The following is a 15,799-nucleotide window of genomic DNA, read 5'->3' on the forward strand; positions in this document are numbered from 1 at the left end:
CTTGGTTTAAGGCTGGAATTTCAACATCTATTTTAGTCTAAAAGTAGGAGCTTTAAGTTCTTGAATGAATGGATCCTCCACAACACCAAGATTGATTAGCCAAGCCACAGCACACATGAATTTCTATATAGACCTAAAGAAGACCTTGATTCCTCAACAAATCTAACATACCCACACAATCCACTGCATCTTGTGCTCTCTTGATGCAATATTCATATAAACACTGTAACCTGGGGCAGCTCAGAGATCATAGCATGGTCCTTCTTCCTCTTGCCCACATTTCTGGAATGCATTTACTCAGCTGGGTCTGTGAAAGAGAGCTCTGCTGCCTCGGGCCACTGAGGGCATGCTTGTCATGAGATTTGAGGAGCATATATACGTGGCTGCAATGTGTACATCTTAAAACTTGTACACCTCTAACGGTGTTAAGAGGTTTTTAATGGTGGTCAGCCAGACAAGTAGGCAACTACACCTAAGCTTAAATTTATGAGGAGGAACACACTTAGAGTGTGGGAGGATAAAAGGTGGCACTGTGGTTGTGATTAACATGACAACTCGACTGACCCACACATGTTAATCTAAGTCATGTTACTCATAAATGTCATTATGCCTTATATCTAAGGTCACTAATCATTTTAAACTTTAAGGGGCTCTTCTCTTTAATACAAGCAGCATTGTCTTTGAGATTCGAGTCCAGAAAAAGTTTTGTTTTATTCCAGAAACACACTTTTTGTGAGAGAATGGGTAAAAGAGGGAGGTTATTTTTTTATCATCTGCTCACTCCATAATGGACAGTGATTGTTATTAATATATTTCTCATTGATTCATTTGGCGGATTTGTTTTTTGTTTTATTTCTTTTTACAGAAAGAATTGCAAGTTTTCTCAGATTTCTTTAATTTTTTTGTAGCTCACTTTGTGAGCAAATTTCTTTCTGCAGAGAATTCCCCACACTCAGCCGAAAGGTGGATACGCTGATACTGAAGAGCATAAACTGGAATTGTAGGAAGCTCATGTGGCCTCTCTGGCCAAATGGACCCTTGTTTACGCACTTGTCCATCACTGGAGCCGTGTGAGGCCTCAGGTATCCAGAGAGATGTCCCCAAACCCAACAGCACCATGGCAGAACCTGGTAAGTGCACAGTGTTTACATGAGGTTTGTCTAGATCAGAGATAAGGTGTTAATCAAAAAGCCTTTTCAGTTAATGCTGAGTCTGTTTCTGAGGATGTTTTCATCTAAAGGGCAAAAATGAAACATTGATCTAGTGCACAAAATATAATTTTATGACCTTATTTTTGATATCGCTGTTTTATAGTAGAAGACTCTTATTAAAGCCGATGTCACGTAGTTAACAGGACAAAAAGAAGAAAAAAAACGCACAATCTAAGAATAAAATGGCATAATTAAAACTGTGTATCAGCAGGGAAATGTTATGAGCCTCATAACTATTGTTTTGTTTTTATTATTTCTTTCACTATTATTTAGCACAGCCGCATGAACTCGGCTTCATAGTTTAGAGGAGAACGACACACTGAAGACTCATGCACACACACATGCAACAAAGTTGGTATTTTGCATTTAATCTGTCTGACTTCTACGGTAACAATTACCGATATTTCGGCCGATTACTGTTTCAGAGATGGCTGCTTATTGAGGTGTTTTTTTTTCTTACTCCCATTTTGTAAGTGGATTAGAAATGTTCTTGCGGTTAAAAAAAGCATTTCATACCGCCTCTAAAATCTCGTCCTTTACAAACGAGCTCCTGGAAAGGATATGTACTCTTTAATATATATTTATAAATTTTTTTTGTCACCGACAGCGTATTTTTAACGAACACAATTTTATAATTTTCATGATCTATTAAAAAAAAGCAAAAACAAAAGAAATCAAAAGAAAACAAACAAAACAAAACCAAACAAAAAAAGGTTATCACAGTGGAAAAACCCCACTTTTAATGTTTTTATCAGTAATTACCTTATTTGATCATTTATAACAATTTTATCGTCCCAGCGACGTCGGAATTCATTTGAATGGACACCGCAGACACCAAAAGCAACACTAGGGCTTTTCCCCATTTGTTAAAAGTCATTTTAATATCACAAATAAAAGTCACAAAACAGCGAATACTATTGTTTTCTTTTATCTAAAAAGATATATATGTCACCTTTTCTGGTCACAGGACAAGTTTGTATATGTATCATCAATAGGATGTACAAAAAAAAGAAATAAAGAAAGAAAATAACGTTGCTACGTATTCAATACTTCATACCTGTTTTTCATATAGATCAGAATTATAATATATATAATTTTAATGCATATAACATATATATTAGAATGAAAAAAAAAGTTCAATGAAATAAAACACTAACGGGCAGAGTTATGGTATCCGCCATTTTTATCGTTATTATTATTATTATTATTATTTTATCTTGTCACTTTTCTGTGCGTAAACTGCACCGTCTGATGCCTGCCTCTCCTGTCTCGCTTGATTTCGTGATTAGGATCGTAACAGCATATGAAACAGAAATTAAATGCTTAATTGGAAGGACAGAAACCACACGTGATTGAATTTTTGGCGGATTATGTCAGACTTGTGGAGAAACGTTCTCTCTCTCCCCCTACCTCGCTCCTTTTCTCTCTCTCTGTCTTGCTCTCTCTCTCTGTCTGTCTGTTTGTCTCTCGCACACACACACACACACACACACACACACACACACACACACACACACACACACACACACACACACACACATGTGCGCGAGCGCGCGATCAGTCCCGGTTTCACGGGTCTTTGTTTCTGATCTGTTAAATCCCACCCACTTGACATGAACATAGAGGAGAAAAAAAATCTCTCACTCGGGCGCCCACGTTAACGGCACCCAGTTGCTGTTGTCGACACAGCCTGCTGGACCTGTAAGATGGAGACGGAGAGCTGTTTGCCTTTCTCTTCGCAGACCAGCAGGAGGACGCCAACAAACTCTCCGGGACTCGAGCACGGCGGCTCCAGCTCCTTTCTCCCCTGCGATGAGCTCCAGAAATCGCACCTTCCTCCGCCTTCTCTTCCACACCGTCTCAGCCTGAGAGGGGATCTCTACGCGACCGCAATGGGGAGGTTTGGTGATGCTGCGGTGGACTTTACGCACGGCGCTTCTCCAGCGAACCCGACCGGTTCACCGTCCAAACACAGCAAGTTCTTGGACAGTATCAACCAGGACCAGAAAGGGGTGGCAATAAGCGGCAAACCGTCGTTTTATGAGAACAACACGGACGGTGAGTTAAAGAGTTTTTGAGTGAACATTTACTGGAATTAGCCGCGTCTTAACTATCTCAGTTTTAACTAAAACAAAGTGCAGTAGCTTGATAGCGGGCTTTGGATCAAATAAGAATCATTAAAAGTACTTTACGTTTGATTTGCCCCACCCCCTTTTTAAATTTTTTGTAACTTAGGTTTTTCTAAAGAAAATGCTCGCCATCATTCACTTGGCAACTGGTTGAAAAAAATAAGTAAATGGGAAAATCAAATATGGAAATCATTTTACACTTTTTTTTCTGGTTATTCAATTCAGTGGATCCTTTTTACAAATAATTTTTAGTATGCTGCATTTTGTGTACTTTTCATATAGTAATAAAAATAAAACAAAAGTGCATTTATGCAAAGAAAAGTGTGGTTGCAATAAAAATGTCACCAAGTTTTCTTTTTTCACTTAACAGTCCTTGATGTGAAGTTACAGAGGTTAAAGGTCAGCCTAACAGCAAGTTGGGTGTGTCATTAGACTACTACTCTTCTTTTCAGGCCAGCACTCAGCTTGGTATCTCTGTGTTTTTGCAGACGCTCACGCTTTCAGTTTCTCCTTCTTTTGCAGACTTTTTGGTCACACAAAACAGAACTGACTTTGTTTTGCAAGCACGGAGTTGCACAAATGTCAGACACGATCGCCCACAAATGTCCATCTTGGGAAGGAAAGCAACCGCTGTATATGTTGAACTGAAGCCTGAAGAAATTATGTGGTCTTTCACTTGTTTATTGGTGCTGATGATTCTGCAAAGCAGCAGAGGATATCAGCCCCGATAAGCTTCTCGGTATATCAGTGTCCAGAATAATATACATTAGTTTCATTCAAGTTAATGCCAAAGACAGCGAACACATTCATTAAATTTTCTTTTGCACAATTATTACTTATGATAACACGATAATATCAGCCGGCTTCTTTCGAAATTAACTTTTATTTTAATTCTTGCTCAAGGAAAATGAGGTGTGCGTGCTTCCCCTTTTCCTTTTCTGTCTTTATCTTGTGCGCGCACACAGACATGCGCAAGATTTCCACTCATAACTACTTAAATAGTTTGATTTATTTTGCAGTTTAATGCTTATTGGTGCGAGTGTGTAAACCAGCGCATGTACGTGCAGAACACGTGCGCGCGCGTGTGTGTGTTCTTACGTTTTCTCTTTTAAACTTTCAAAAGCAGACGCGTCTTCCTGTTTCGTCTGCAGTGAGAGGAAAGTTTAACGTAAAAAAACCCAAAACTTTTTTACATTGGTTTGTAATATTTTCTAGTTTTTCGCAATCAGCTATATTCTACTATAAAAGTTGAAAAAAATTAGAACGGTCAGATTTTAACTCAGTTATGGTGATTAGCCGATCTGTGGCTTTATCGTCGGGCACTAAAAGATTAAAATTTTAAAAATACTATATAGAAAAAACCCAACGATTCTGAAATGCAAAAGCAGTCCTTTATTTTTGCTTTTCTTTCTTTCATTTGTTATTTGGGAAGATGTAAATTCTTTTGGTGAAAAGAGAAAAATTCAGTTTTAATGATTGCACGTTGTTTTTGTATTTATTAGACTCATCTTCGTTGACACTCATTTTCTTTACGTCTGTTTGTTTGTGTTTGTGACTGTGGCGTAGCTGCCACAGTTGAGTTTTTTTAGATAAACTGCATGCACAGGCTTAATATTTCTTTTATTATTCCTATTTTACTCCTCAGAAATATGCCACACATACCTTCATTTTTTTCCAATCATGTTTAACCTTCTTATACTCCACAGATACCATGTGCTATAATAACTTAATATTTTAACTGTGCAACTTAATAACTTACTACACCAATCACGGCTAATAAATATTCTTTATTCAGAACTGAACAAATTCAGAATATTTTAAAACCTCGGAGTAACATTTTGTCCAAATTTAAGACAAATTTAAAACATTAAAATCCATAGCAAAATGCCTGGAAAAATGCCATTTAAATTTCCACAGTCGCAAAACAATAGCTCATCGTGCTCGCAGCATGATATTCCTGCCTTTTCATTTTGAACTTATCTCCTTTTTGCCTTTTCCTGCATTTCATATAGATCTCCAATTACACTTGAGTATAGTCATAGCAGATATGGGTGCTTGACAAGGTAAAAGCTCAATGCCCCCTTTTTTTTCCTGCAGTTGAGTATATTTTCAGCATGTGGTGTAAGGTTGGAACTAATGGACTTGAGGAAATTAATGTTGCAATAAAGAGTGTTCTCTGTTGGGCCCTATATTGAATTAAGAGCACAGCAAAGTAGTGTTTCAGCTGCCCAGAGTGAGTGAGTGCCTCCTGAAAGATGGAAAGTGGTTTTGTTTCGTAGCTCAGGGTTAAACATAATGAACTTGGACAACAACATCCAAACACTGCAGGAGGAGCCCTTTCCATGGTCTGTTAACAGGAAGGAAAGTAACGCTTTGAGATTTTCCCTCACTCCTGAATGTAAATGGCAGAATATATAGAATTAGTCCAAAACAATCATGTGCTTTAACAGATAAAAAAAATTGTGTTTCTCTTAGACTTTCTCTACATGCAATGTAAAGAGCCTGGGCGGGACTGTTGCTGTGTATTGCTGCTGTATAAATAACAGTTAATTCCTCTCTTCAGATATTTGTGACATATTTCAACAAGTTCCTATCAAGTGTAGGTGACCCTGAAAATGCCCTTTGTTCTGCATATTTTAATCAGCAGGTTAAAGTTTAGCCAGCTTTTTGAGTATTTTCTACCTAAATATGGCTCGTCTGGCTAATCGGAGTAAATCTGAATTTGTGTTGCTTGTGCATTTTCTCTGGCGGCTCACAGTTTTTAGTATAATTTGGGACTATTTTCTCAAACTGAGAAAATAGTCACATACATCACAGACAAAACTTTTGATGTGATACACAATTTGTGTTTATTTTAACTGCAGTGTGTTGGTTTTAAAATGTGTCCATGTGGGCCAAAGCTGTTTCCAGGTGAGCTGTGCTGGTTTAAAAAGGACTGCTCATCTCTATTTCTTTGCACAAGGGCCTGAAAAAGCTTTCAGCAACTTTGTATAAACTATGTGAAAAGAAAAAGGAAAGTACACAAAATCAACTCTTTCTGACCAACAGGTCATAAAGGCCAAAATGAGCAGCAGCAAGATAAACAAACCAGATCATTCATTATGTTTGCAGAGATTTGTACTTAAACAATTGTAAAATCTAAATAAAATTTGGCGTTCCATAAAAAGTCATTTAAGCTGTATCTTCAGGCAATGATAGTCTCAAATGATTAAATTTCAGTGTATATATTGATGCAGATGGACTTAGAAAAAACTGTTAGAATTTGTATATGATTTTATATTTTTTTAGTGGATGTGTAACTTTTCCTTTGCGTTTTCCTGCCTTGCTTCAGTTCGGGACAAAGACACTCCAAAAACCATGGGCTATCCTGGGATTGTCACGGACTGTTGTGGCAAGCTCAAAGAGCCAGGCAGTGGTTTACAAGGAGATTCTATCGCTGACTCCATTGACTTATCTGGCAAAAACAAGAAGCGACGTAATCGCACGACCTTCAGCACATTTCAACTGGAGGAGCTGGAGAAAGTGTTTCAAAAGACACACTACCCCGATGTGTACGCCCGGGAGCAGCTGGCGCTGCGGACGGAGCTCACTGAGGCTCGGGTTCAGGTATGCCAGGGCAACTCCATCACAGTTGACACCTTTTTTATTTTCTAAATGTAATCAGAAGAAAGTATGATGCCCTAACAAAAAGTTGTCTTCTGGAAATTTACTGTTATACTATTTTGTGTTATAATATATTTTATTTTTAAAAGGTTTGGTTCCAAAATCGCAGAGCCAAATGGAGGAAACGAGAACGCTATGGGAAGATCCAGGAGGTTCGCAACCATTTTGCTGCTACATATGACATTTCTCTTCTTCCTCGCCATGACGCATACCAGGTAGGCCAATGTAGCTCTCACATGGCATGCATGTTGTAGTCGTAAACTTAACATCATAAAACCTGCTGAGAGATTGCTTTTTGTTTTCACTGCACAGGACTGAACAATATTAAAACTTTTGCTGATATCATTCTAAATCTCTTCCTATCCAGATGCAGAGCAATCTGTGGCCGGGGGCAGCTTCAGGAGGAGGCGGTGGTTCGGGTGCAGGCTGTGTCCTAGGGGCTGACTCTATCTCCTCATCCTGCATGAGTCCGTACCCTCACCCCCACAGTAATCTGCAGGGCTTCATGGGCATGCCCACATCCTCCAGCCACCCGCACCATCACCATCACCCGCCTCACCATCCAGGCATCAACAGTCTCTATTCTCTCCACGGCTTCCCAGGAGGCCTCGGGTCGCCTTCCATCGAGGGCCCCGAGACCGAATACAAGCCAACAGGCCTGGTGGCGCTGAGGATGAAAGCCAAAGAACCAGGCAGCATTCTCTCCTGGCCAACATGACCATAATAATGCCAGCTCCCCATTATGCACTGACTGAGCCGCAGCATATTACAGTCGTCACCCATACACGATCCCAGATGTACATTTGTGGATTTGACTCGAATATTTCCTCCAAACATTTATATAAATCAACTTAGAGACGTGTTGCTATTCAGAACTGTTGGAACAGGCATTTTGCAAACAATAAGGCCAACTTGAGAATCTTGCACAAAACCCAACTTATTAATACAAACATTCTTGTTTCCAGTTCTTATTTTGTATCACAGTGCTGAGACCAAAGAGGAGAATTATTTAAGCATGTAAAAAATGTATCATATTAATCCCTTTTAATGTCTGTTGTGTTGTGCGTGAGTAATAAAGGGCTCCATGTAAATTTAACTGTCTTATTCAGCAGCAAACTATTTTGGGGAAGATGGATTTTCTTTTTCTTTCTTTTTTCAAAATGAACAAAAACCATCTCAGTTATAATTATTTTAGCCATGACTCTTTTGCAAAATAATAGCCATGTTTGCGATGCAAATATAACTGGCAATGTGGTTATGAGGTAAAAATACTTTACAGACTGTGGAGAAAAAAAGGTTTCTGCTGTGCGGAAAGTGTACAGAGTGAATGTGCAGCCCGCTAGGCTTCACTTCAAGTTGCACTCCATGCATCAGGGGAAAGTGGCAGGTTCATAATGGAAAAACTAACCTGGTGACCACACTTCACTACTGATAATAAAGTAGATAACCACAGATGGTTATGTATTTGTCATGCATGTCCTACCATGTGAGGTGTTTAATCGATTACTGTGGCTCGCAGCATATTTTGTATGCTGAGGCCAGGTCAAGGTCAAATGTCTTCTGCATCCATGTGTACAAGCAGAGTAGAACAGAATATACTCACATTATCCTGAATGCTGTCCTAATAATCGTTTTCAGAAAAATCTCCCCAAACAATTTATGTTATTGTCAAGGAAACATTGAATTGCACGGTACATCCCATATGGTGTGAATTACTAAATGCCAGTGCATTCATGTCAAACTGGCAAACATTTCAATCTGTGAGACTGATATGAATTGAGAAAAAGAGTTTCACTGTGGGACAAAGCCCCGCCAAGCTGAACTCACTCCCCGGGAGTGTGCATGGCTTTCAGGGGAATATATTGGCTCCCCTTTGTCTTTGCCTGCTTCGGTTTGACAGCGATGCAGGGGCGGATTAGCTGCCTTCCCCTAAGTCTGTGCCGGAGTTTCCTGAGAGCCACTAACATGTGGTTCCAATAGAAGAATGCAGAAAGCCATCAGAAACACTTTCCACACCCACAGCTTCAAATTCCAGCCAGTCCCTGGGAGACGGCAGCTCTCACTGCAGTCACATAGTCCCCCTGATTAATTCCCAGATTAAGAGGAGAAGATAAGAAGACCTGTCAGAAGGGATAAGGGATTGAGGAGATTGCTGTGTTTAGGAAAGCTAGAGAAATAGCAGATGGTGGATCAGAGCTTAATTTTGATATTTATTTTTACAGTGTGAGCAGGTTAATCAAATCCACCCGTAAACAAAAGAGGAAGCTTGGTGGTTTAATGATTTTGATATTTTTATTCCTTAAAACAGTCAGAACAGCTGTAATAGATTAACTCAGGGGCTCATGATCATAGTTTGGCTTATTCTACTTCAAAAATGTCTCAGAGTGAACACACGGTGATGTCATTTCACTATAGGGGGCCATAGGTTTTCATCAAGCTCTCATTAAAGTTATCATGCTGTTGCATTGGCTTTGATCTGTGTTAAATCAATGTATCAGGATCCAAAGAGCCTCTATGAGTTTTTCAGAAAGAAATGAAAAATGATGAGTCATCGCTGCACAATGCTAGAGCTAATCATCACTCAGTATGTCAGGGTTGCTAGCTGTAGACTGTCACAAGAGCCTGGAAGCTAGTATACCCTCGGCCTCATTATTTGACTAAAAAAATATGATTTAAGGCTCATTAAAGTCTGTAAAGCTGACTGCTGGCCACTGCTCTGAGCTTTGATCTCAACAAGATTGATCTTGGCTTCAAGGTGTAGCTATTGAGACACAACAGATAAGCTACTTTTATTTAACATATCCCACTAAGGTAAACAAAGTAGTGCACTGTGTGATTGACTCAGTTTCAGCAGTTTGTCAAGGCTGCTTCCAAAATTTTATCGCTAGGAAAAATGTTTTGGCAGTTCATTCGAGAAAATCAAATATTCAGAATATAAAATGTTTGTGCCGAAGTGCAAACAGCAGTGCTTGATTTGAGCCAAAGCATGACTTGTAAAAAATGGGGAAATACTGTGAGACATTAAAGAGCAGACATTAGTAGGTTGTGATGCTTTCAACTTAAAAACTAAAGTGTTTTAATCGTCTCCATGAAAAGGCTGTAATATCTACTGCTACATGTGGCCTACACTGTAGCAGATATTAGTCAATATCAGCAGCTTGATTTGCTCGTATAGTTGCCAGGAAAGGCCCTTTCCGCTCAACGCTAAGGGGAGTGGGCTGCTGCACTTTCTGTTCAATACTGCCATCTTGTGGTATTGGATCTAATTGAAGATAAAAGGATTATCTGCTGGCCCCGACACCATAATTAAGTCTCACCTCCCGGGAAAAACGAAATGAATAATATTCTTACAAAACCTGCCCACAGTATTATGCTACAGTTAACAGTGAATGGACAGCAGAAACTGGCGTTGTGATATAAGCAATAAGATTTATCTTAAGTCTTAAGGTGCAGCCATTTAGACCTAACAAATAGGCCACTTTTATTTAAATAAGTAGAATAGCATACAGCTCAACAAAATAAAAATATAATATGACAATGCAAGTGTCTTAATAAGGTAAAAGCTTTTCTGAAATTTCAAAGGAATACAAAATACAAATAAAGTAAAATGTACGTTTATATTTAAACAAACACAAACAATTTCGATAACTTATTTATTAGTTTTTTATTTTATACTCAATTTATTAAGAAAATATAAAAAATATAGTGCCTGCCGCTGGGTGATTGACGTGCGCTTTAAAGCTTCCCACCCACTTTCTAACCAATCAGAACGAAGGGGTGGGTCTTCGAGCTAATCTTTACAAAATGGCGACTGTTGTTGTTTTGCCGCAGGGTCAGTGAATAAACCTGTTTTTCACTTCAGTAAATTTCTGCATTAAATTGCAGAAAAAATCGCACCAAGGAAGAGCAAGTGTCCCGACGGTCGACACCGAGTGGGCCGAAATGAAAGGTAAAGAGCGGTCGCCGATTAAAAAACGCTCCCGGGCCCTGGACGATATTCGAGACAGGGGAGGATGCCATCCGACCAGCAAGAAAATGGGGGCTCTGTCCGTTTCCAGTGGGAGTAATAATGGAAACAGTTCGTCCAAAGGCGACGGCGGCTCGACAAGACGGAGTCTCCTCGGGGAAAAAAGAGACCGAGATTTCGACGGTCACAGCCGGACTGGAAATAATCACAGTTGTCAGTCTGCAGCTGCCGCCGCCGCTGCAGCGAGCTCCGTGGGCAAAAACCACAACCTGAGCCTGACGCTGGATTTAGCCTCACCAAGGACCACCTCTCGGGGTGAGCCGCGGTTGCAGCCACCCAGCACAGAGAGTGAGTACAAAACGCTTAAAATCAGCGACCTCGGCACTCAGCTTAGCGACGAGGACATCGAGGACGGACTCTTTCACGAATTTAAAAAATTTGGCGATGTGAGCGTCAAGATAGGTCGTAGCAACGACGAGCGGATAGCCTTCGTAAATTTTAGGAAGCCGGAGGACGCCAGAGCGGCTAAGCACGCCAGGGGACGGCTGGTGCTGTACGACCGGCCGCTGAAAATCGAGGCGGTCTACATCAACCGGAGGAGAAGTCGGTCTCCGGTGGAGAGAGACGTGTACGGTGCGGCTCAAAGCCACAGACATTTGCAGAGACCCCTCTCGCCCACCGGGCTGGGATATAGAGACTACCGGCTGCAGCAGCTAGCCTTGGGACGGCTTCCTCCACCCCCACCCCCACCTTTGCCGAGAGAACTGGAGCGGGATAGGGAGTTCGCTCTGTTTGAAGCCAGAGCACGCCCAGCCTTCATTGCAGAACGGGCAGCTTTCCGAGAAGAGGATTTTATTTCTCCAGAAGATGACCAAAGAGCTAACAGGACGTTGTTTTTAGGCAATCTGGATATAACTGTCACAGAAGCAGACCTCAGGAGGGCCTTTGACAGGTTTGGAGTCATAACAGAAGTGGACATTAAGAGACCAACACGGGGGCAAACCAGCACGTATGGATTTCTGAAATTTGAGAATCTTGACATGGCTCATCGTGCTAAGCTTAGCATGTCTGGTAAAATAGTGGGCCGCAATCCCATAAAAATAGGCTATGGGAAAGCAACACCAACCACGCGCCTGTGGGTGGGTGGTCTTGGACCTTGGGTTCCCTTAGCTGCCTTGGCAAGAGAGTTTGATCGCTTTGGCACTATAAGGACCATTGACTACAGAAAAGGGGACACTTGGGCCTATATTCAGTATGAAAGTTTAGATGCTGCACAAGCAGCATGCACACACATGAGAGGCTTCCCACTGGGAGGTCCAGAGAGAAGACTTAGAGTGGACTTTGCAGACACTGAACATCGTTATCAGCAGCAGTTCCTGCAGCCTCTCCCAATACCACCATTTGACATGGTGGCTGAGTCATTTGTCCACCGTGCCACACCTGAACCACTGAGGGTCAGGGAACGAACTCCACCGCCGCTTCACTTCAGGGAGAGAGAGCTGTTTCCTGGAACTGACTGGCCCAATCCTGCTATTCGCGAGCGAGTACGTGCCTCACCTTTTGAGCCTCTGGAGCATTTGGACCGTGAGAGGCGAACTCGTGAGCCCTGGTCTTTGGAAAGAGAGCTGCAGGGGCGAGAGCCTGCTCGAAAGCGGCGCATATTGGAGGACGGACGCCACATAGACCACTCCCCTGACAGCACTGAGAGGACAGTAAGACGCAGACGTGCTTCTCCAGATGCCAGTCCTGGAGGCAGCAGCAGAGATGGGGGGCGCTTTAGTGACTCAGAACGCCCCCTGCGGGGCGAGAGAGCCTCTCCTGCGACAGAACGCCACAGCAGCCTTGAAAGAAGCGTGTCAGACCGAAGGCCCAAAAGCCAGAGTCTGTCTGATAAGGGACTTTCAAGCAACATTATTTCAGCAGTTGGAGAGCGCAAGCGCAAGGCAATCGATGGTGGCAAAGGACCAGCCAAGAGAGAACGTTCTGAGAGCAGCTCAAAGGGAGGCCAGCCATCCAAGCTGGATGGCACCAAACTCAGTTTGGCCTGGCATGGTATGCTATTGTTGAAGAACAGCAACTTTCCAGCCAACATGCACCTGTTAGAGGGAGACCACAACGTCGCCAGCGACCTGCTTGTCGACAGCGCTACAGGAAGGCGAGTGAGCGAGCTAAAGATCACGCAGCGACTCCGGCTGGACCAGCCCAAGCTCGACGAGGTGTCTCGGCGCATCAAGGTGGCAGGTCCGGGCGGCTACGCAATCCTGTTGGCGGTTCCCGGCACCACAGAGGATGCATCTTCATCTGACCCTGCAGCTTCAACTCAGCGGCCGCTTCGCAACCTGGTGTCCTACCTCAACCAAAAACAAGCGGCTGGAGTCATCAGCCTGCCTGTGGGAGGAAGCAGAGATAAAGACAACACAGGGGTTCTTCATGCTTTCCCTCCCTGTGATTTCTCCCAGCAGTTCCTGGATTCCTCTGCCAAAGCTCTGGCAAAAAGTGAAGAGGACTATCTAGTCATGATTGTGGTCCGCGGAGCATCTTAAAGAAACAAAACACACTAAATTCAAATGGAATTAAAAAAAAAAAAAAAAAAAAAAAAAAAGGATCTGCTGTATGTCAGTAACTATTGCATGCTGTGTGTTCTGCATCATGGAGTACACTAGTATGGTTATTGAGTGTTATGTTACCATGTAAACCACTTAAAGGACAAACAGTGCCCCCCTGCAAAGCTAAAAGTATGTGTGTTTCTGAAGTTACTTTTCAGAGGTGTCAGTCACAATCATCAATCTGCAGTAATTTAGCCAAAATTCTGTAAAGCGGTTAAAGTTTAGTAAGCTTAATTTATGAACAGAGAAGTCATGCAGACTATATTTTTCTTTGTAGTTCATTTGCAGATTTAAAATGTTAGCCATCCAGGTCTGCAACAGAAAAAAGAAAAAGCAGGAGCGTTAGAAGTTTAAGAAGGGGACACAATAACAGCTCCATTTAAAATCGAACCACAAACTCTGTGTTGAAACCTCACCTTCCACAGGGCGCTAACAGTAACAGAAGAAGACATGTTTCTATTATAATGTCATGCATTAGACAAACAGGTGCTGTTATTGTGTCCTGATATTTGCACCAGGCTTTCAGAAAATACAAATTTTTTTTTTCTTCAAAGCTTTGAATTACAGTGCAATAATATGTCTACTATTACCACTTTTTGATGAAGGGAGACAAACGCGATTTGAATTGTTTTTCTTTTCTTTTTTTGTGTTAGAGGGTCGGTGAACTATCTCTGGTTACATTTCAAGGTCAAAACATGTTGCACAATTTTTCTCTCACCCACCACATTACAGCGTTGTCCCATCTCTCATTTATTTTCATCCTTAACAAAAAGTCAGGCAAATGAAGTGTGGTTCACTGAGGAAGAGTTGTGCAATGCCTTTTAAGTGTTACGATGCTCATGCTTGTCTGTCGCTGTGGATTTTGAAAACTGGAAAACATTGTGAAGGTCAGCAGATTCAACTTTCCTAGATACAGCTCAGTTTAATTGCATTAGAAATTCAGTTTGGAACAAAAGTACAGATTATGTTCAGGCTTGTTGTTTGGGTTTAGGTGTATTTGTCTTGTACTCCTCTGAATTGGAACGCCAAAATTGCAAGATAGACAATGAACTCAGTGTGAGTCCACTGGTAAAGCTAAATGGTCATGTCAACTCTGTATGAAATGCTGAATACTAACAGAATTTATTTTCAAGGGAACAGCCCATTACACATAGCGTAGTTTAAAAAACAAAACAAAAAAACAGCTACTAACATTTTTTTTTTTTTTTCACAAAATATTTTATTTTGTGCATCCCTGTCTTTAGAAATGGTTGTGAAAATGTGAACTATGAAAAAGTATAATAGTAATGGATAAAAAGCTTAGAGGATTTTGTGTTGATTTGACAGACTGCTTCATTTATTTACCCTAAAACCAGTAGGTCCTTCAATAATAATAATATTAAATATGCCAGTACAAACCTAATATTTGTACAGTAAGTAGGTCTGTGCAATTTTATAGTTTTAGAGGTATCTTAACAGTTAATGTTGATTTTATTTTAGCAGTCTAAATTTGACAGTATTTCACTCACGCTTGCCAACATTTATTTATTTTTCCCCAAGGCCTACCCTGTTTTGTTTTGCCAGTGTAGTTTTGCCATGTAGTAGTAACCTGCCATGCACTATAATTTGCTGAATTTGGTTTAATATGTATTGAAAACATTTATATGTGGGGGGGGGGAAAAAGAAAAGAAAATTGTTGTATATGTGAACATCACACCCACTGCGGCTTTGGACTCTTGAGGAGACGAGCACAGAGCTGAAAACCTCTGCAGAGAAGGCACCCTGGTGGTTGTGAGTCCTCACTGATGAGGCAGCTTTTAAGTTGTGTAGCCCATCTGCACCTGTGATGACTTCTGTTTAAAATGGAAAAATTGAGCAATGTACACTTTGATGTCATGGGGAAGGAAAATCCGTAGAGCCCATGCGAAGCTGTTCACATACCTGCAAGTGCATTTGGGCACTTAATGTGACCGATTATCAATAAATTGTTCATTTGAAGGGAAACATGTTTCTTCGATGGAAGTGAATTGAAGAAACGAGCTGCCCGTACCTTATTGTGTTTCGAAAAAGGAGTTGTCACTTGAAATTTTGTTTCTGCACACGAGAGGGGAGACGATTTGCAGTTTTAGCACCAGTGAAGAGAGACCCCCATTTCGAGTGAGGATTGCTGCTTACTTGCAGGCCAGTTCTGACCTCCTCAGTTGCCTAAATTACTTCCTCCCTCACAATTCCTGCTTATGTCCT

General features: G+C 41.3%; 2 protein-coding genes across 3 annotated transcripts; both read left to right on the forward strand.

Annotated features, from left to right (window-relative positions):
* Positions 1-1,055: 1,055 nt before the first annotated feature.
* alx3 (ALX homeobox 3) lies at positions 1,056-8,094 on the forward strand. Of its 2 annotated transcripts, XM_026154403.1 has the most exons (5): positions 1,056-1,130; positions 2,954-3,269; positions 6,672-6,946; positions 7,093-7,218; positions 7,371-8,094. In XM_026154403.1, exons 1-5 carry the CDS (start codon positions 1,095-1,097, stop codon positions 7,719-7,721), a joined length of 1,104 nt encoding a protein of 367 aa, XP_026010188.1. In that variant the 5' UTR covers positions 1,056-1,094; the 3' UTR covers positions 7,722-8,094. The 2 variants fall into 2 exon arrangements, with proteins under 2 accessions (XP_026010188.1, XP_026010187.1); XM_026154402.1 differs by lacking the exon at positions 1,056-1,130 and having other exon boundaries at positions 2,792-3,269.
* Positions 8,095-10,747: 2,653 nt separating this feature from the next.
* On the forward strand, positions 10,748-15,559 carry rbm15 (RNA binding motif protein 15). Its single transcript, XM_026154348.1, has one exon. The coding sequence runs from the start codon at positions 10,946-10,948 to the stop codon at positions 13,511-13,513; it is 2,568 nt and encodes an 855-aa protein (XP_026010133.1). The 5' UTR covers positions 10,748-10,945; the 3' UTR covers positions 13,514-15,559.
* Positions 15,560-15,799: the final 240 nt, after the last annotated feature.

The sequence above is a fragment of the Astatotilapia calliptera genome, chromosome 20 (assembly GCF_900246225.1).
Source record: "Astatotilapia calliptera chromosome 20, fAstCal1.2, whole genome shotgun sequence".
NCBI classification, from domain to species: Eukaryota; Metazoa; Chordata; class Actinopteri; order Cichliformes; family Cichlidae; genus Astatotilapia; species Astatotilapia calliptera.

Excerpts from the sequence above, each read along its gene's own strand:
- rbm15 (XM_026154348.1), top strand. The coding sequence starts at position 10,946 with ATGAAAGGTAAAGAGCGGTCGCCGATTAAAAAACGCTCCCGGGCCCTG.
- alx3 (XM_026154403.1), top strand. The coding sequence starts at position 1,095 with ATGTCCCCAAACCCAACAGCACCATGGCAGAACCTG. Across the intron at positions 3,270-6,671 it reads TTATGAGAACAACACGGACG|TTCGGGACAAAGACACTCCA; the intron begins GTGAGTTAAAGA and ends GCCTTGCTTCAG. Across the intron at positions 7,219-7,370 it reads CTCGCCATGACGCATACCAG|ATGCAGAGCAATCTGTGGCC; the intron begins GTAGGCCAATGT and ends CTTCCTATCCAG.